The 19977-nt window shown below is 38.4% G+C and overlaps 1 protein-coding gene across 1 annotated transcript; it reads left to right on the top strand.

Annotated features, from left to right (window-relative positions):
- The first annotated feature begins 2283 nt into the window (after window positions 1-2283).
- On the top strand, window positions 2284-19741 carry LOC107806763 (putative cytochrome c oxidase subunit 5b-like). Its single transcript, XM_075240543.1, has 6 exons — window positions 2284-2583; window positions 2795-2877; window positions 3005-3055; window positions 18668-18734; window positions 18889-18968; window positions 19386-19741. The coding sequence occupies exons 1-6, from the start codon at window positions 2421-2423 to the stop codon at window positions 19449-19451; spliced, it is 510 nt and encodes a 169-aa protein (XP_075096644.1). The 5' UTR covers window positions 2284-2420; the 3' UTR covers window positions 19452-19741.
- The last annotated feature ends 236 nt before the right edge of the window (window positions 19742-19977 follow it).

The following is a 19977-nucleotide window of genomic DNA, read 5'->3' as shown; positions in this document are numbered from 1 at the left end:
AACATTGAAGAAATCCTTCACTTTATATCAACTTGATGAACCTTACAATATTCAAATTCACCAGAAAATCATACTAATTACTTTAAAAAGCTAATGATATACTTCTAGAAAATGAATGAATCTTTAAACATTAAGAACAATATAATATAATGGTTACATATTTTTTTCAAAGTTTCATAAATAAGAAAGAAAAGGAGAATTCACCGCACCACTTCTTCAACGGGAAAAGGTAATACATTAGAGATTGCTTAACTTTTACAAGGATCTGACTTGGTTTTTCATTCCCATAGAGAAGAGTATATATACATGAGTTTAAGCTCAGTCTCCCTAAAATCTCTCCTAAGAATTTTCTAAAAATATTATATTCTTATAATATCATATAATATCACATCGCTAACAAATATAGATACACAACATATAATTACTATATTTACACATTTAAAGATTTTGTTTCATAAAAGCAAATCCAGGTCTCTATAGATTTAACAATGAAGCACGAAGAGGTCCGCTATTTTTTTTATAGTATCATAATGTTTCTTTCAATTCAAACTTGAATTTTAATCTCAATTCAAATAAAAAAAATTATATTTCAATTCAAATATTTTTATCCTTCAATTTAAATTCAAATTATTATTTTTATCTCAATTTAAATATGTTTTTATCTCAATTCAATATTTTTATAATAATGTTTACTAACTTTTACTTTTACTTTTTCTTATCACACCACTTGATGTGGTTGATTACCTTGTTATTCTTAATTAATTATCTGAATGATTTATTTAATTCTCTATTTCATTAAGAATAACAATCTAAAAGATACGTAAGAGATAGTGCAGTTTTAGGAGTCTTTTTTTCCCCTTAAAAAGCATTTTTTTTTAAAATATTTGCAAGATTCATTTCAATAAAGTTAAACCTTATCAAATAAAGTTTGCATTAACAAACATTTGGCATTCAATAATTTAATTAAACCACATGTTTATCAAAAAGAGTTTTTGATCTAAAGTAAAATTCAAAGATTTTAATAGCAGGGTGTCGTTGGATATGAAACTATCGGTTCTGCCGAGGTATAATAATATTTTCTTATATTATTTTCTCTAGTTAATGTTATTTTATTTCCTCACTTTGAAGGAAACCATGAAAATTCATTTCCTTTTGTTCTTTTCTCTAATTAATGCTTACTTTATAATTTTCTCACTTTAAAGGAAACCATGAATATTGTTTGTCATATAATATTACTTCAAATATGGTAATATAAGTCATAGACAGCTTTTTTATTAATGTTATACAAATATAATCCAACAAATTAAAGCTTAGATTAGCAGTAGATTTCATTAATTATAAAGCTTGATCAATTAGCGGTGAATTTTCATTAGTTATAAATATGTATATATAAATATAGATATATAGATCAGATTTGTCTAATATCTATTTAGATTATGTATAAAATTTATTAAAATACTTCCATTAATTATGTTTCTATTTATAATTTTTAATTATTAATATTGTCTTAAAATTGCCAAGTGGCTTCTTTTTAGCTTGCCACTTGGCTTAACCACATGCTTCACTACTCTCCTTTTAATATAATATAGATAGATATTATTTAATTTTAGATTCCTAATTATTAGGAGTTTTTACATAGTTCAAATAAGGAAATATTTTCTATATAGAATTTGACTAATTTTAACGTCCTAAATATTAGGAAAATAATTACATTATAATTACAATTTTATCCAATGTGAATTATATTTTTAAAGGGTAAAAAAAGCAAACGATATTTTGCTAAGAGGTTTCGTGCTTTTAATATAATATAGATTAATGTGCCAGATATTCTTTAAACATTCAGTAGTAGTTTCACGGAAGGATTCAACCTGTTGATCAATTTCATTGTTATTCATACTCGAAGGACTCGTAAATCTAATAACCTTGCGGATATAGAATTTGTTTTATAGACGTAAAATTAGACCGTCTTAAAATATGACATCACTATCCCACAGGAAATTATAGTTACAAAGCAATAATTTTATTTTTAAAGGGCATAAAAATCGATTAATATTTCAGGGATATTTTTGTCGTTCGACATTTAGTGTATAATATTCGTACTTTTATAATAATATAGATAGATATAGATATAGATAGATATGGATAAAATTTTTATACAGTGTTTTATTTTAACCAAATGATTACAAAAAGTTAAAGAAAAAAGAGAAAAATCATACACACGTGGGAGAAATTCTCGCACGAGCGAGTCAACCTTGGCCGAAGCCGTCGCCCTTCGGCCAGTGCCACCCTTATTTGCCATTTTCATTTCCAAAAAAGTTGTGGAGACAACAGAAGCGAAACAGAGAGAGTGATAAGAAAAGCTTTCGTCTCTCGATCTGCGGACGCAAAAGGGGCTGACCTGAGGAAAGAACACACACACTATGTGGAGAAAACTCTCTTCGCAGCTTCGTACCCTACGACTAATTCGATCCACTCCTAAGTCCAATCCAACCGCCTCCGCCGCCACGTCGATTACTTCTCCATCGCCGGCGGCATTCCGTTCATCGGTCGCGTCCTTCTCTCGTCAATTCACTACCGCATCCGGTATATTTTCACACTTCTCTCTACTCTGAACCCTAATTTCATCAGATCTCACGCATTTTTACACAAAATCATGTGTTTGAATAGAGTCGAATGGATACAGAGGGTACTTTAGTGGATTGATTGACTGATATACGTGCCTTATGTAATGTTCTATTATTGTTTATTTAATTTTTGGTTGTGATGAGTATGGATTATTTGTTGTGTGAAACAGAGAATGCTGTTAAGAAGAGTGTGGAGGATGTAATGCCAATTGCAACTGGCCATGAGCGCGAAGAGCTTGAAGCTGAACTCCAAGTGAGTTTTTTACCATGTTCTACATATTTATAGCATTTTTAGCCGAGATATTTAGGTATATTAATTCAATTGTCTTTGATAGATGTTACTCCGTGTGGCTGAAATTTACATTTGATGTGTGCTTTAGGGAAGGGAGCTTCTTGACATTAACTTTCCTGAGGGTCCTTTTGGTACAAAGGTCAGTGTGGATTTTCAAGTAATGATTGGTGCTAGTACACACTCGTTATTCTTGTTGCTTTTGTCGCAATGTATTGTTGATCAATAAAATTGTTTTATCTTATATTCAGATTGGTTATTCTCGTCTGATGCATAATGATTATATGGCATAATTGATTGTTCTCTTATTAACATGGGTAACATGCATTTAGAGTAGGAAATGTTGGAAATAGCCGTTGTTTTTAGGTTTTCTTGTGAGTTTATGGTTCTTCTGATAATCCAATTGAAGACAAAAGCAAAGAAGATAAAAATGAGCAGCATACTGTTTATTCTCTTATATTAACATCTGATGTTGGGAATATGTTTTAGTTTGCAACTACTGATCCAGAAGGATTATTGAGTTTTACTAAGCTTAAGACAACCTGGATCAATCTTACCCCAGGGCTTTGGTTCAAATTCAATATTGTTAGAGATAGCTATGTAATTGTCCCACATTGGAATAGGAGTAGTATCCCCTTTGTATAGAGTAGCTATAAATAGCACCTCTTGTATTGCATCACACACAATATCAATATATCATATTTTCTCCCGTGCCTTCTCACATGGTATCAGAGCTATCGTGAGAGATTTATCGCTGTGCATAAATTCCAGCGATTCCGGGAAGTAAAATCAGTCACCGGAACCCTTTTTTTCCGGCGACTTTCAAAGTTGTTTTGCGTTTGCTTTGTTTCGGTCAGTGTTGTGCACAAAATCCAACACTACCACAAGAGTAGTCACTGTCTGGCGACCAAATCCCAGTGAAAATCTCCGGCGGTACTGTAGCTGTACAAAGAAAATTTTCCGGCGAAGTTCCAACGTTGCGTGGGCCACCTTCCGGCCATTTTTTGGCGACGACTCTTCAGGACAGATTGTTTCCCTTGCAATTCCGAGCCTACCCATCCAGGTTACACCAAATTCCGACCACTTTTTTATTTTTCCGGCGTGAATAGTGATTTCAAAAAGTTGACTTCCGGCCATTTTTTGAAAAAGTTCCTTCAGAACAGTTGGGTCTTCTGGTAATTCCGATCCTACCCTTACTGTTTTTATTTCATTCCGACCACTTTGAATATTTTCCGGTTGCAACAGTAACTTTCCTACTGCTACAGTAGTTTACTATTCTGGTTCAGTGTTCCTTACTCTATTTTCAGTGGATTACAGTTGATTATTTCTCTTATTTGGTAATAATTTACAAGATGTCTTTGGGAATGGATGTTTTTGGGTCTAAAAGCATGAGTTCTGGAAACTCTAATGTTATGATTACCTCGGAACCTTTAATGGGAGGTTCAAACTACTTAGCTTGGGCTTCATCTGTCGAGTTGTGGTGTAAAGGTCAAGGTGTGCAAGATCATCTGATTAAACAGTCTAGCGAAGCAGATGAAAAGGCGATAGCGCTTTGGGCAAAAATTGATGCTCAATTATGTAGCATCTTGTGGCGTTCTATTGATTCTAAGTTGATGCCTTTGTTTCGGCCATTCCAGACATGTTATTTGGTTTGAGCAAAAGCTCGTACGTTATACACTAATGATATATCTCGCTTCTATGATGTGATATCACGGATGACAAACTTAAAGAAGCAAGAATTAGATATGTCTACTTGGGTCAGGTACAGGCAGTGAGGGAGGAATTTGAGACATTGATGCCAGTTTCTGCTAGTGTGTCAAAACAACAAGAGCAGCGACAGAAAATGTTTCTAGTTCTTACACTCGTTGGACTTCCTCATGATCTTGATTCAGTACGAGACCAGATTTTGGCGAGTCCGACTGTCCCTACAGTTGATGAATTATTCTCTCGATTACTTCGCCTTGCTGCAGCACCAGGTCACCCAGTGATTTCATCCCAGATACTTGATTCCTCTGTTCTTGCATCCCAGACAGTGGATGTTCGGGCATCTCAAGCTATGGAGAATAGACGAGGAGGCGGTCGTTTTGGGAGATCTAGACCCAAGTGTTCTTATTGTCACAAAACTTGGACACACTCGTGAAATGTGTTATTCCTTAAATGGCGTCCACCCAAAAATGCCTACGTTGCTCAGAGCGAGACTACAGGTAACCAGGGCTTTTCTGTATCTAAAGAAGAATATAATGAGCTCCTTCAGTATCGAGCAAGTAAGCAAACATCTCCACAAGTAGCCTCAGTTGCCCAGACTGACACTCCTATTGCTGGTAATTCTTTTGCTTGTGTTTCCCAGTCTAGTACTCTTGGACCATGGGTCATGGACTCAGGCGCTTCTGATCATATCTCTGGTAATAAATCACTTTTGTCGAATATTGTATATTCACAGTCTCTTCCTACTGTTACTTTAGCCAATGGATGTCAAACTAAGGCACAAGGAGTTGGACAAGCCAACCCATTGTCTTCTATCACCCTAGATTCCGTTCTTTATGTTCCTGGTTGTCCTTTTAGTCTTGCATCTGTTAGTCGTTTGACTCGTGCCCTCAATTGTGGTATATATTTTATTGATGATTCTTTTATTATGCAGGACCGCAGTACGGGACGGACAATTGGTACAGGTCGTGAATCAGAAGGTCTTTACTACCTTAACTCGCTCAGTCCTTCCACAACATGTCTAGTTACAGACCTCCAGATCTAATCCACAGACGTTTAGGACATTCGAGTTTATCCAAACTTTAAAAGATGGTGCCTAGTTTATCCAGTTTGTCTAGATTAGATTGTGAGTCGTGTCAGCTTGGGAAACATACCCGAGCTTCCTTTACGCGTAGTGTTGAGAGTCATGCAGAGTCTGTTTTCTCCTTGGTTCATTCTGATATATGGGGTCCTAGTAGAGTCAGTTCAACCTTGGGATTTCGTTATTTTGTTAGCTTTATTGATGATTACTCAAGATGTACTTGGCTTTTCTTAATGAAAGATCGTTCTGAGTTATTCTCTATATTCCAGAGTTTTTGTGCTGAAATCAAAAACCAATTTGGTGTCTCTATCCGCATTTTTCGCAGTGATAATGCCTTAGAATATATATCTTCTCAGTTTCAGCAGTTTATGTCTTCTCATGGAATTATTCATCAGACATCTTGTCCTTATACCCCTCAGCAAAATGGGGTTGCAGAAAGAAAGAATAGGCACCTTATTGAGATTGCTCGCACACTTCTAATTGAGTCTCGTGTTCCGCTGCGTTTTTGGGGCGATGCAGTTCTCACAGCTTGTTATTTGATTAATAGGATGCCTTCATCTCCCATCAAGGGTCAGATTCCACATTCAATATTGTTTCCCCAGTCAGCCTTATACCCTCTTCCACCTCGGGTTTTTGGGAGCACATGTTTTGTTCATAACTTAGCCCCGGGGAAAGATAAGTTAGCTCCTCGTGCTCTCAAGTGTGTCTTCCTTGGTTATTCTCGTGTTCAGAAGGGATATCGTTGTTATTCACCTGATCTTCATAGGTACCTTATGTCAGCTGACGTCACATTTTTCGAGTCTAAACCTTTCTTCACAACTGATGTCACTTCTGCTGACCACCATGACATATCTGAGGTCTTACCTATACCGACTTTTGAGGAGTTTAGTAATCCTCCTCCACCTTCAACCACAGAGGTTTCACCCATACCAACTTTTGAGGAGTCCAGTGTTATCCCTCCTAGTTCCCCAGCCACAGGAACACCACTCTTGACTTATCATCGTCGTTCGCGCCCTACATCAGGCCCATCTGGTTCTCGTCCTGCACCTGACACGGCTCCTAATGCGGATCCTGCTCCTAGTACATCGATTGCACTTCTAAAAGGTATACGGACCACACTAAACCCTAATCCTCATTATGTTGGTTTGAGTTATCATCGTCTGTCATCTTCCCATTATGCTTTTATATCTTCATTGTCCTCGGTTTCCATCCCTAAGTCTACAGGTGAAGCATTGTCTCATCCAGGATGGCGACAGGCTATGAGTGACGAGATGTCTGCTTTACATACAAGTGGTACATGAGAGCTTGTTCCTCTTCCTTCAGGTAAATCTACCGTTGGTTGTCGTTGGGTTTATGCAGTCAAAGTTGGTCCCGATGGCCAGATTGATCGACTTAAGGCACGTCTTGTTGCCAAAGGATACACTCAAATATTTGGGCTAGATTACAGTGATACCTTCTCTCCAGTGGCTAAAGTGGCATCAGTTCGCCTTTTTCTATCCATGGCTGCAGTTAGTCATTGGCCCCTCTATCAGTTGGACATTAAGAATGCCTTTCTTCATGGTGATCTTGAGGATGAGGTTTATATGGAGCAACCACCTGGTTTTATTGCTCAGGGGGAGTCTCGTGGCCTTGTATGTCGCTTGCGTCGGTCACTTTATGGTCTAAAGCAGTCTTCTCGAGCTTGGTTTGGTAAGTTCAGCACGGTTATCCAGGAGTTTGGCATGACTCGTAGTGAAGCTGATCACTCTGTGTTTTATTGCCACTCTGCTTCAAGTCTATGTATTTATCTGGTAGTCTATGTTGATGATATTGTTATTACGGGCAATGATCAGGATGATATTACTAATCTGAAGCAGCATCTCTTCCAACACTTTCAAACTAAGGATCTAGGCAGATTGAAGTACTTTCTAGGTATTGAGGTTGCTCAATCTAGCTCAAGTATTGTTATTTCTCAAAGGAAATATGTGTTAGACATTCTTGAGGAAACAGGGATGACAGGTTGCAGACCTGTTGACACGCCGATGGATCCGAATTCTAAACTTCTGCCTGGACAGGGGAGCCGCTTAGCGATCCTGCAAGCTATAGGCGGCTGGTTGGTAAATTAAATTATCTCACAGTGACTAGGCCCGACATTTCTTATCCTGTGAGTGTTATAAGTCAGTTTATGAATTCTCCCCGTGATAGTCATTGGGATGTAGTTGTCCGCATTATCCGGTATATAAAATCGGCTCCAGGTAAAGGATTACTGTTTGAGGATCGAGGTCATGAGCAGATCGTTGGGTACTCGGATGCTGATTGGGCAGCATCACCTTCTAATAGACGTTCTACGTCTGGATATTGTGTTTTAGTAGAAGAAAATTTGGTGTCCTGGAAAAGTAAGAAACAAAATGTAGTTGCTCGGTCTAGTGCAGAAGCAGAATACCGAGCAATGGCTATGGCAACATGTGAACTAGTCTGGACCAAACAATTGCTCAAGGAGTTGAAATTTGGTGAAATCAGTCGGATGGAACTTGTGTGCGATAATCAAGCTGCACTTCATATTGCATCAAATCCGGTGTTTCATGAGAGAACTAAACACATTGAGATTGATTGTCACTTCGTCAGAGAAAAGATACTCTCAGGAGATATTACTACGAAGTTTGTGAGATCGAATGATCAACTTGCAGATATTTTCACCAAGTCCCTCACTAGTTCTCGCATTGATTATATATGTAACAAGCTCGGTACATATGATTTATATGCTCCGGCTTGAGGGGGAGTGTTAGAGATAGCTATGTAATTGTCCCACATTGGAATAGGAGTAGTATCCCCTTTGTATAGAGTAGCTATATATAGCACCTCTTGTATTGCATCACATACAATATCAATATATCATATTTTCTCCCGTGCCTTCTCACAAATATCAAATGTAACACAGCAAGGGATGTGTTATAAGCACTCGTTACAATTTTGAATTCTACTGGTAAGCAAGTTTGTTTAAGAAGAGAAAGGTAGAGGGTGGCCCATTATTTACTGAGCTTTACGGTGTCTGTATCTCTTATCCAAAAGAAAAAAGGGGGGGAGGGGAGACCTGGATCAATCTTGCTATTTCACACTTCCTTACTAGTCATTATATGTGTTTCCTTCAAGGAAGAGGAGGACTAAGAAGAGAAAGGGGTATGATGGATAGGTGAACCTGAATTTTGACTTGGGCAACTCAAGGACCAGGTCCTTGGAAATTAGTTTGTTCAGCATAGAAAAAGTGACATTGGGTCCAACTTGGTTACCCCGACAAGATTCATTTGCAAGTACTCTTTTCCACCTCTTCAAACCTTACTCCGTAATATTTCGATGCTGGGTATCTGGATCACTTTTGTATTGTAATCATATGCTCTAAATTCAAAGGAATGTCACTCCTAAAAGGCTAAAACTAACTTCAACAAAGTTAAAAAGAAATAAAACTTCAGGCTCTTTATTGTAACATTTTTTTAAACTATTTTTACTTCCATTCACGTTGGTTGTACGAGTGGAAGAGAAGTAGATGACATTTACCTCTCTTCTTAGTTTAAGTTGGAAGGCATTAAAAAAGATTAGAAGGAACTGCAAAGTCCCCCATTTGCAATTCCTAATGTAATAGGGAAAAAATACCTTATCCCTTTGGTACACAGTTATAGAGGATGAGAGACGAGCAGCTTAAGATATAGAGAAGAAGGTCGTGCACTCTTCTTAGTTTAAGTTGGAAGGCATTAAAAAAGATTAGCAGGAACTGCAAAGTCCCCCATTTGCAATTTCTAATGTAATAGGGAAAAAAATACCTTATCCCTTTGGTACACAATTATAGAGGATGAGAGACGAGCAACTCAAGATATAGAGAAGAAGGTCGTGCAGATTCAAGAAGTTAGTTACACAGCTGGAAAGTTAGTTACACAGCTGGAAAGTTAGTTAAGGCAGTTAGAGTAACTGAATTCTGTTAGAAGAAGATTATGCTGTAGCAATAGTATTTCGATACAATGTAATCAGTACAAATAGGACTGTAATATACATTTTCGAACCATCAGTCAATACACACAATCTTATTCTAAATCTTCTCTCTTTTCTTCTTCTCCCTTCTTCTCTTCTTCTGCAAATCCTCTCTTCTAATTGCTTTCTCGAGTTCATTCCTGAAGCGGTGCTGTGATCCTTGAATTCACTTTTGAATTCCTGCAAGATTCTAAAGCAATTCAAAAGTGAATGGTTATATTCTAAAGCAAGACATCATGGGGGCTTTAAACCACTTTCATCAAAATTGTTATATGGTTGGATCTTGTGATGCCTCTTTCATAGCACTGGTTCCTAAGAGGAAGAGTGCTATTGAGCTCAAAGATTTCAGGCCTATAAGCCTTATAGGCAACATCTACAAGATAACAACTAAGTTATTAGCCGAGAGACTTAAATCAGTGAGAGGGAAGCTCATTTTAGTGAATCAAAATGCCTTCATCAAACAAAGGCAGATTACTGATGCAGCTTTGATTGCCAATGAGATGTTGGATGGAAGGCTAAAGAGTGGAATTCCAGGCATCCTATGCAAACTCGACATTGAGAAAGCATTTGACCAAGTCAATTGGTCATACATGTTTTCAATGTTAAGGAAAATGGGATTTGGTGGCAAATGGATCAGGTGGATAAATATAGCTTGACCACAGTCAAGTGTTCAATTCTCATCAACAAGAGTCCAGTTGACTTCTTTTCACCTAAAAAAGGATTAAGGCAAGGTGATCCCTTGTCTCCTTTCTTGTTTATCCTAGCTATATGGAGGGTCTTAGCAAGATGTTGGACAAAGCAAAGCAGCTGTAGTAGTTAGATGATTTTAGTGTTGGGAGACATCAAACGAATGCAGTCTCAATCTCACACCTGCTCTATGCGGATGACACATTAGTTTTCTGTGTAGCTGGAATATCTCAGGTTCAATATCTTAATCTAACTCTACTCATTTTTGAAGCTATCTCTGGACTACATATCAACATGGCAAAAAACATAATCTACCCTGTTAATGAAGTTCCTTACGTGGGAGATGTAACTGATATTCTTTGTTGTTGTACTGGTTCCCTCCCTACAACATACCTGGGCCTTACATTGGGAGCTAAGTACAAGTCTACTGCAGTATGGAATGGTGTGATAGAGTAGGTTGAGAAGAGATTGGCAACATGACAGCTGCAATATCTATCAGTAGGAGGCAGAGTAACCTTGATTAGTAGTGTGATGGACAACATACCGACCTATTACATGTCACTATATCCTATGCCCAGCAAAGTACTCAAACAATTGGACAAACTTAGAAGGAACTTTCTCTGGAAGGGGAACAGTGAGGGTCACAAGTTTCACCTGGTCAAATGGGCCAAAGTAACTCAACCAAAAGACCTTAGTGGACTTGGAATAAAAGACTTGGTAAAACATAACAAGAGCATGCTAATGAAATGGCTTGGGAGATTCAGGGAGGAAGACACCAGCCTATGGAAGGTGGTATCTGCTAGACATGGACAACAAAGCCACTGGTGTACTAAACTAAGCAGGTCTCCTCATGGTGTTGGCCCATGGAAATACATCAGTAGCCTTTGGGAGGATTTTTCACGGAATATTTTATTCAAGGTGGGCAATGGGTTACATGTTAGATTCTCGAAAGATATCTGGTTGGACAGTTGCCCACTGGAAGAGAGCTTTCCACTACTGGTTCAGATTGCTTGTGATCCCAACTCTACAACAAGTCAATACAGATCAGGAAACTCATGGGTCCCACTTTTCAGAAGGAATATGCATGACTGGGAGTTGGGTAGTTTGTTTACATTGCTTGGTAGACTGAGAACCTTCACTATGAATGAGCAGATCCCTAACAGAATCAGATGGGTTGGTTGTGACTCAAGTTCCTATTCAGTGAAGATGGGCTACAGAAGCATGTGTGAGCATAATGGAATCATTGACTCGTGGCCATGGAAGCTCATCTGGAAGACAAAGCTTCTAATAAAGGTTATCTGCTTTACTTGGACTGTACTCAAAGAAGCATGCCTAACTCAAGACAATCTCTGCAAAAAGAGCTTCCAGCTAGTAAATAGATGCTACCTATGTCAGCAAAGTTCTGAGTCAATCAACCACCTATTCTTACATTGTCCAGTGGCAACAAACATGTGGTATATGTTTCTTTGTATCCTGGGAATAAGTTGGACATAACCACAAGGCATCAGTGAATCAGTGGAAGGTTGGAGCAGTTGGAAAGTTGAAAGGGCCATCAAGAAAGTCTGGAAGATGATCCCAACATGCATTTTTTGGTGCCTTTGGCAAGAAAGAAATCGCAGATGCTTTGATGGCATTTCAACTTTTGTTGTAATAGAGCTAACTCAATCCTTTCTTGTAACTTTGCATCTTATGGATGCCTGCAATGAAGAATCTTATTTCATAAAAAAAAAAAAAAATTCCTGCAATTGTGTAACACCCTTCCGGTCCTTCCTTTTCATGATTCGGCAACTTTGTGAATTTTGTTTCGGAAACAACCTCTCTACTCTTTCGGTGTAGGGGTAAGGTCTGCGTACACACTACCCTCCTCAGACCCCACTAGTGAGATTTTACTGGGTTGTTGTTGTTGTTATTGTTTTGAATATACAATAACTATGCCTAAATTCAAACTGAGTCAGTTATATGAACCCTCTATGATTGGGACGAGTTAATAAGGATACCTAATGAATAGCAAATTAAGGGTTCTCCAAACCTAAAGGTTCTGTAAATTTTACACTTATCTTTACACTAACAATTAAAAAGTCCCTTAGTGCCAAATCTAACATAAGTGTAACGTGACTAAGGAATTATTATTGGTTATGGATCTTTTGCTACCATTATGTTCTGTTTATTGTGTTGTGCTATGCGCTATGCTAGTCAAGAGATTGTAGGCCATTTTGATAACCTTCTCCATATTAGGTCAACCTTTTTCTCTTTTAACACCTCAAAATCATATTGTCGCACTTAAGGATTGGTGTATATAGATGTGATATCATCGTAGGCGACATTTGCTTATTTTATTGTGTCACTTATACCTGCCGTGCGATGTGATCTTTTCTTAACCTTGTCTCATCTTAAATACTGTATGTCCTGTCAACATCTATCTGCAAATTTTTAACAAGCTTCTTGTGGATATGTTCAACTCTCTTTTATAATATTGCTAGTTTCATAATCGTTTTATAACACACTTGCCTTTTGCTTTGGTAGGCTTATATTTTTTTGATAAGGTAAATTATATTAATCAAAAGGGAGAAAACTCCGTATACAAGAAGTATACCAAAAAGTAGAGAATTTATATCAGAACATGATTCTCTACCAAAGACGCCCAATCTTCTATACAAGTAGGGGCTATATGACTGCACCAAAAAGCGATCAAAGATAAAAGACTATTCTTAAGATGTGAAAAAGGAGACTCAATCCCCTCAAAAGCTCTCCTATTTCTCTCCCCCCAAACTATCCACATGAGCGTAACGGGGCGAACTTCCATGCCTTTTGATTTCTTCTTCTGCGGAAACCAACCCAGCTATACAACATTTCCTTTACAGTGCTTGACATCACCTATTGAACACCATAAAGATTTAGGATTGCCCTCTACAAACCCGAGGACACAGGGCAATGCAACAAAAGATGTTCAACTTCTTCCCCTAAGCTTTTACACATGTAGCACCAACTAACAAGTGTAATTCCTCTCTTTCCCAGATTTTCAGCAGTCAAGATCACTCCCCTCGCCGCTAGCCATGCGAAAAAGCACACCTTCGTGGGCGCCTTAGGAATCCAGATCAAGGAGTATGGAAAAGTTGGCCTCCGATCTCACCAACATACTCTGGTAAAAGGACTTTACTGTGAATAAACTATCGCCACGCAACCTCCATCTCGAAGAATCACAAGATAATTGGGGCCTGTCTTACCCATATAGCAGTGCCAACAAATCTTGGAGCTCCGCAATCTTCTAATCTTGCATGTTCCTTTTAAATGGGAGGTTCCATACTACCCCCTTCATGCTCCTTGCGGATCTGTTGAACCATCAATTCCTTCTGGTTTAAAACTCTGAAGACGTGGGGGAAAGAGACCCTTAGAGTATCCTCTCCACACCACCTATGATTCCAAAAGTTTATCCTCCTTCCATTTCCCACCCTGTAAGTGATGTTGCCATTGAAGGCTTCCCAATTCTTCATGATGCTCCTCCACATGCCACACCCGAAAGGTGTTGTGATTGCCTTGGTCCTCCAATCCCCTCCCGTGAAATCGTACTTTTCTACTATGACCTCCATCCATAGAGAATGCTCTTCTACCCCGAATCTCCACAGCCACTTCCCCAACAAAGCTTTGTTGAATACCCTAAAATCTTTTACTCCAAGTCCACCCCACTTTTTTGGAAAAGTGACTGTGCCAATTCACTAAATGAAACTTTCTAGTTCCATCCGTCGCATCCCAAAGAAAATTCCTTTGAAGCCACTCCAGTTTTTTTGTGATGCTCACATGAGCTTGCAACATGGACAAGTAATAGGTGGGCATACTCGATAAGATGCTTTTAATAAGAACTTCCTTACCGCCTTTTGACAAGTACCGTTTCTGCAAGCTTGCTAATCTTTTTTCAACCCTTTCAATCACTGGATTCCAAACCGCAGTATCCTTATGCGAAGCGCCCAATGGGAGACCCAGGTAAGTAGTGGGAAGAGAGCCCACCTTACATCTGAGAACATAAGACAAAGCATCGATGTTAGCAACCTCACCCACCGGAAAAATCTCACACTTGCTGAGGTTGATTTTGAGCCCTGATACTATCTGAAACCACTGCAGGACCTGCTTCAGGTAGGTCAACTGATCCATATCTGCATCATAGAAAACCAGGGTGTCATCGGCAAAAAGCAAATGTGAGACTCTTCGGGCACTGAGCACCCCGATCGAAGCTGAGAATCCTCTCAAGAAGCCTCCGCCCGCAGCACGATCCATCATTTTACTCAGAGCATCCATCACTAGAATTAATAGCATGGGGATAGGGGGTCAACCTTGCCTGAGACCCCTGGAGCTGCCAAAGAAACCACACGGGCTACCATTAACTAGGACAGAGAATCTGATTGAGGAAATGCATAACTTGATCTATCCCCTCCATCTTACCCCAAACCCCATCCGCATCATAATGAAATCCAGGAACTCCCAATTGACATGGTCGAAAGCCTTCTTAAGGTCCAACTTGCATAGTAAGCCGGGTTCTCTATTTTTCCTTCTGGAGTCTACAAGTTCATTTGCCACCAAAGCAGCGTCCAGGATCTGCCTACCTTCCACAAACGCATTCTGGGAGGACGAAATAAACTCGTCAAGAACCTTCTTGAGTTTATTGGATAGCACTTTAGAAAAAATCTTGTAAATGCTTCCCGCGAGACTAATAGGCCTGTAGTTTCTGATACAAGATGCATCTTCTTTTTTAGGCACAATGGTAATAAAAGAAGCATTGATACTTCTCTCGAAAACACCATTCACGTGGAAGTATTCAATGGCTTCCATCAACTCCCCCTTAATGGTGTCCCAACAGAGCTGGAAGAAGGCCAAAGAGAAACCATGAGGCTCGGAGGCCTTATCACCAGCACAGCCTCGTGCACATCCTCCTCCTCGAAAGCCCTTTTTAGCCACTCACTGTCTTCCTCCTCTATGTGGTTGAATTCTATTCCTCCCTCCCCCCTCCCCCCTCCCCCCCAAGTAGGCCTCCAACTAACTTCCTCGTTGTATAAGTTCTCATAAAACCCCACTATCGCCCCTTTTACCTCCTCCTCTCCCTCAATCCTCACCTCATCCACAACTAAGGACTCTATGAAGTTTCTCCTTCGATTTGCAACCGCAACCCTGTGGAAAAACTTGGTATTCGCACCCCCCTCCTTTAACCAGAGCGCCCTCGATTTTTGCTGCCAACTAGTCTCCTGAGCTATTGCTAACTCGACTATTTCCCTCTTAATCTTCCCTAGTCTCGCTTTCTTAGATTCATCTAGCTCCCTCGCCCCTTCCCTTCTCTCTAATTCCCCAAATTCATGCATAAGCTCCCTCATTTTAACCTTTACCCTCCCAAAAACCTCCTTATTCCACCTAATAATATCTCCCTTGAGCAATTTAAGTTTCTTCGAAAGACGGAATGAAGGTAGACGGAATGAAGGTATCCCTGATACCCGTAGCTTGTCCACCATTCTTTCACTTTGTCACCAAATCCTGACACTTTCAACCACATGTTCTCGAATCAGAAATGAGCACGCACCCCCTCCCTCCGCGTCCATCTAGCAAGATAGGCAAATGATCCAAAGTCAGCCTAGGTAAAGAAATTTGCAGCACATTCGGCACCAGCTCATCCCAAGAGGGCGATATCAGAAATCTATCAAGTCTAGATCTTGAGTTGGAATCCTCCGCCCTGGCCCAAGTAAACCTTTCCCCTGACAGAGGAAGATTAATGAGAAAGTGATCATTGATGAAGTTAGAAAACTCCTCCATGGCCCTCGAAATCAGACTACACCCTAATCTCTCCTCCTGGATTCTAATAGTGTTAAAGTCTCCCCCTAGAACCCATGGAATTCCCCCTTAACATTGGCCAGTTCCTCCCAGAAAGACACCTTGGACCCTTCTCCTACCGGTCCGTACACTCCCCCAAATCCCCATTCCACCCCACTCACTCTATCTTTGAAAAAACTGCTAAAGAAAAAATTCCCTTCGTAATCTTTTTACCTTCTCACATTAAATTATGCTACAACATTTAATTAAGGGTAGTTTAGTCACACTAACTATTTTGTCTAGATTTCTGGTAGGCTTATATTTATAGTACTTTTGTAGCACTTATCATTTTGAGGGATCCTACTTTAATTTTATATGTATCATAGCATTCTCATGGATACTGAGGCTAGATATCTCAATTGTCTGTGCTGGGCACCATGGTCTTGTTTAATCTTTATCTCAATCTCATTATATTAAATGGTTGAACCTACCGTTCTTATTTCTACTTGTCCTAAAACATCTAGGGTCGTTTAATTGGAGGATTAAGAAAATAATCTCAACACAAATTCCCGCATAAAATAATACTCCCTCCGGTCCACAATAAGTGACCAATTTGCTTTAGGCACGCACATTAAAGAAATACTAAATTCTAGACAAAAATAGTTAGTGCGACTAAACTACCCTTAATTAAATATTGTAGCATAATTTAATGTGAGGAGTAAAAGATTTTTTAGGGATACGTACATAAGGGTAATTTTGGAAAAACAAATTGAATATTTTCTTGATTATATAAATGGACACTTATTTTGGATCAAAATAAAAAAGCAAACAAGTCACTTATTGTGGACTGGAGGGAGTACAATATTTGGTTGGCTGAAAAGGAACAAAAGATGCTTTGAAGATAAGAGGACCGAGATTCCTAGGCTAAGAAATAGTTGTTGCAGGATCTATATTTTTGGTGTAAGGAAAGGGTAGTAGAAGACTTGGTGCAGTTATTAGATTTTATGTAATTGTAGAAGCTTTATTTGTAATTGCTATCCTATGACGCTTTGCTTGTACTTTTTGGTACTTTCTTGAAGTTTCTTAATAAAAGTTACCTTACCTGGTTAAAAGAAGAAAAAAATTGTCTCCGCATAACTAATGTGGCATTTGGTTGGCTACATAAGATAAAATAATCCTCTATAACTTTATGCTACTTTGGGTTGGCAGTATTGGTTGGCCGTATTAAATAATACCTACACTGAGTTATACGGGACTTTATGTATTATTTTATGCAGGATAAAAAATGGAATAAGAATACATGTATTAGTAATACAAAGATAAAAGAATTGTAAGACAATAATGCCGCTAAAGTAGGTAATCCCTACATAACATTCTCTATATTATTATTCAGCAGTCAGCACATACTAATCTCTACATTATTATTCATCATATAACATTCCCTTCATTATCGTTTACCACATAAACAATCTGGTTATATAATTCCCTTATAAGTAGCGTCTGAACCAAACAACCCCATGCTTTCTAGAATGTTTCTTCATAATTCAAGCTTTTGGTTTACTCTATGAAAATGCATTGTGAATATGATATGAGTAAATATGTCTGAGGTTGTAGTTTCGTCCTGTTTAAAAAGTTTACCATGCCTAGTTACTCTCCATATCTTAGTATAAATTCTGAGTTGTTAGGGCCTATTCTTTTTTTGAGAATGAAAAAAAAGGGGAATAGGCCCTAACAACTCAGAATTTCCATACTAAGATATCCAGAGTAACTAGGCCTATTCTTTAGCTGACTCTTTCCCTCACTTTTGTACTTCTTGCATCTTCTTGATGCCTTTCTCTATAAAACTCATTACTTCATCAAAAAAAGGATGGTCTTATCACTTATATGATGGAGGCCATTTCCTTTCAAATATTGATGTAGTTCAGGTCCTAGCTTGTATTTTGATGCTCTTTGAATGCTGTTAAAAAAGAAGTCTTTTCTGTTTCTGTTATTAACTTGTACATTTATATAACATATGGTCTCTTTGGTAAACGCTCATCGATGCAGTTGATTAGTATTGACCTCTTCTTTTCTCTTTGAAATTTGTCTGTTATTCCTTGCATTATAGGTGTTGCTGCGTCTTGAGATCCTAATTGCCATATCTTGTAATCCTTCACCAGTGAAAAGAGTTGTACTTATGTGTATGCAAGTACGGGGAATGTGCAACTTAATTTAATCTTAGTATTGTATCTTGTTTCGGTGGTTTAGTTACAAATTATTAAGTCTCCACTAGCCGAATTATTTTTTTTTCCGTGTGATCAGTAATCTTCTCTTCAATTCTGTGTTTCTTTTTAACCTTTGGTGCACACCAATTTTATTATCGTTTATCTCCTAATGATGAATTTCTAGTTACAACTTCTTAAATAAATCTAGTTTGTGATTGCTTATTTGTTATCAGTTCTATTTCAAGTTTGATGCATACGAGTCTGATCAAATCATCTATGTTTTGTATTATAGGAAGCGCCAGCTGTTGTCAAATCCTACTATGACAGAAGAATTGTAGGATGCCCGGGAGGTGAAGGAGGCAAGTCTCCATTATCTATTTATAAGTCTCCATTATTTATTTATTAGTTGATAGTGTTTCCATCAAACATTCATTGCTCTAAGCCAGTTGACTTCAGTCTCTTAAGTTGGTTTCTATTAATGTCCACCCGTGTTTTCTTTGTCTGATTTTACAGAAGATGAGCATGATGTTGTTTGGTTCTGGCTTGAGAAGAGCAAGCCACATGAATGCCCAGTATGCTCACAGTATTTTGAAGTAAGTACAGAATATCCTTTAATTCAGAGTTAGTTGTATGATATATTATTGATTAAATCTAGGTTAATTTGTAGGCTGTTGAAGAATAGCTAGACGTGAACTCCCAGCTTATCTAAATTTAGGTTAATTCGGAGGCTGTTAGTGAAGTTTGTAGATGTGAAGTTGTCCTTGCTGTTGTATATGTCAAAAAAGTGCATTAGCATATTAACCAGGTGTAAATTCACATTTCTTCAGCAAATAAAGAGACTATTTTCCCCCTACGTTGGCTATAGCAAAGCAAATTGATTGCTTAATTCAGATGTTAGGGCATTTCAGCGTGCATGAATTGTGCAAGTCCAATTTTGAATTGTTCCATGCAGAATTTGATGGCTTAAATGAATTACTTATTATCATACTGAGTGGTTTCTTCTATTGCAGTTGGAAGTGGTTGGACCTGGAGGACCTCCTGATGGACATGGCAGCGATGATGAGGGTCATCACTAAGTCTCTTGCAATTTTTGCCGGAATAAATTTGGTTTAAGACGATATGACTCAAAGATCTGTGTTCTTTCTTTGCCTTTACTGGATTATTGTTCTTATTGTTGCTGCTGTGGCAGCTGTGAAGTTGAATATTTTTTGCATTAATATTTTATACACTAGACTTGGCTTGGTCTACTGGAAATATAGACTGAGTTTCTTCAAATGCACAGTCAATAATCAATGGCTACAGATTAAATCTGTTGTAATGGTTCTTTTTGTGTTTAGTCGAAGTGCTCACGCTGAAGTTCCTCGCACTTGAGACTGATGATGTCGCTTTACCGCTAACTGTCTCTACATACTTTTGGAATACCAGTTAACAATAGCTCGTTCCTACTTCCTGTGTTTCCTAAGGGAGGAGTTCAGAAATTGGAGAGTTAAAAGCCCACGTTATTTTTTCTCTTTTCTAACTTTTTCCGGAGGTGGTATTGGTAAAGGAGACGTAGATCAGGAGCTCTTATAAACAATTAAATTAGGACCTTTCCATCTACCT

Source organism: Nicotiana tabacum, chromosome 20, assembly GCF_000715075.1.
Source record: "Nicotiana tabacum cultivar K326 chromosome 20, ASM71507v2, whole genome shotgun sequence".
Lineage (NCBI taxonomy): Eukaryota > Viridiplantae > Streptophyta > Magnoliopsida > Solanales > Solanaceae > Nicotiana > Nicotiana tabacum.
This window is presented reverse-complemented; position numbering and strand designations above follow the sequence as displayed.

Excerpts from the sequence above, each read along its gene's own strand:
- LOC107806763 (XM_075240543.1), top strand. The coding sequence starts at position 2,421 with ATGTGGAGAAAACTCTCTTCGCAGCTTCGTACCCTACGACTAATTCGA. Across the intron at positions 3,056-18,667 it reads AGGGTCCTTTTGGTACAAAG|GAAGCGCCAGCTGTTGTCAA; the intron begins GTCAGTGTGGAT and ends TTTGTATTATAG. Across the intron at positions 18,969-19,385 it reads TATGCTCACAGTATTTTGAA|TTGGAAGTGGTTGGACCTGG; the intron begins GTAAGTACAGAA and ends CTTCTATTGCAG.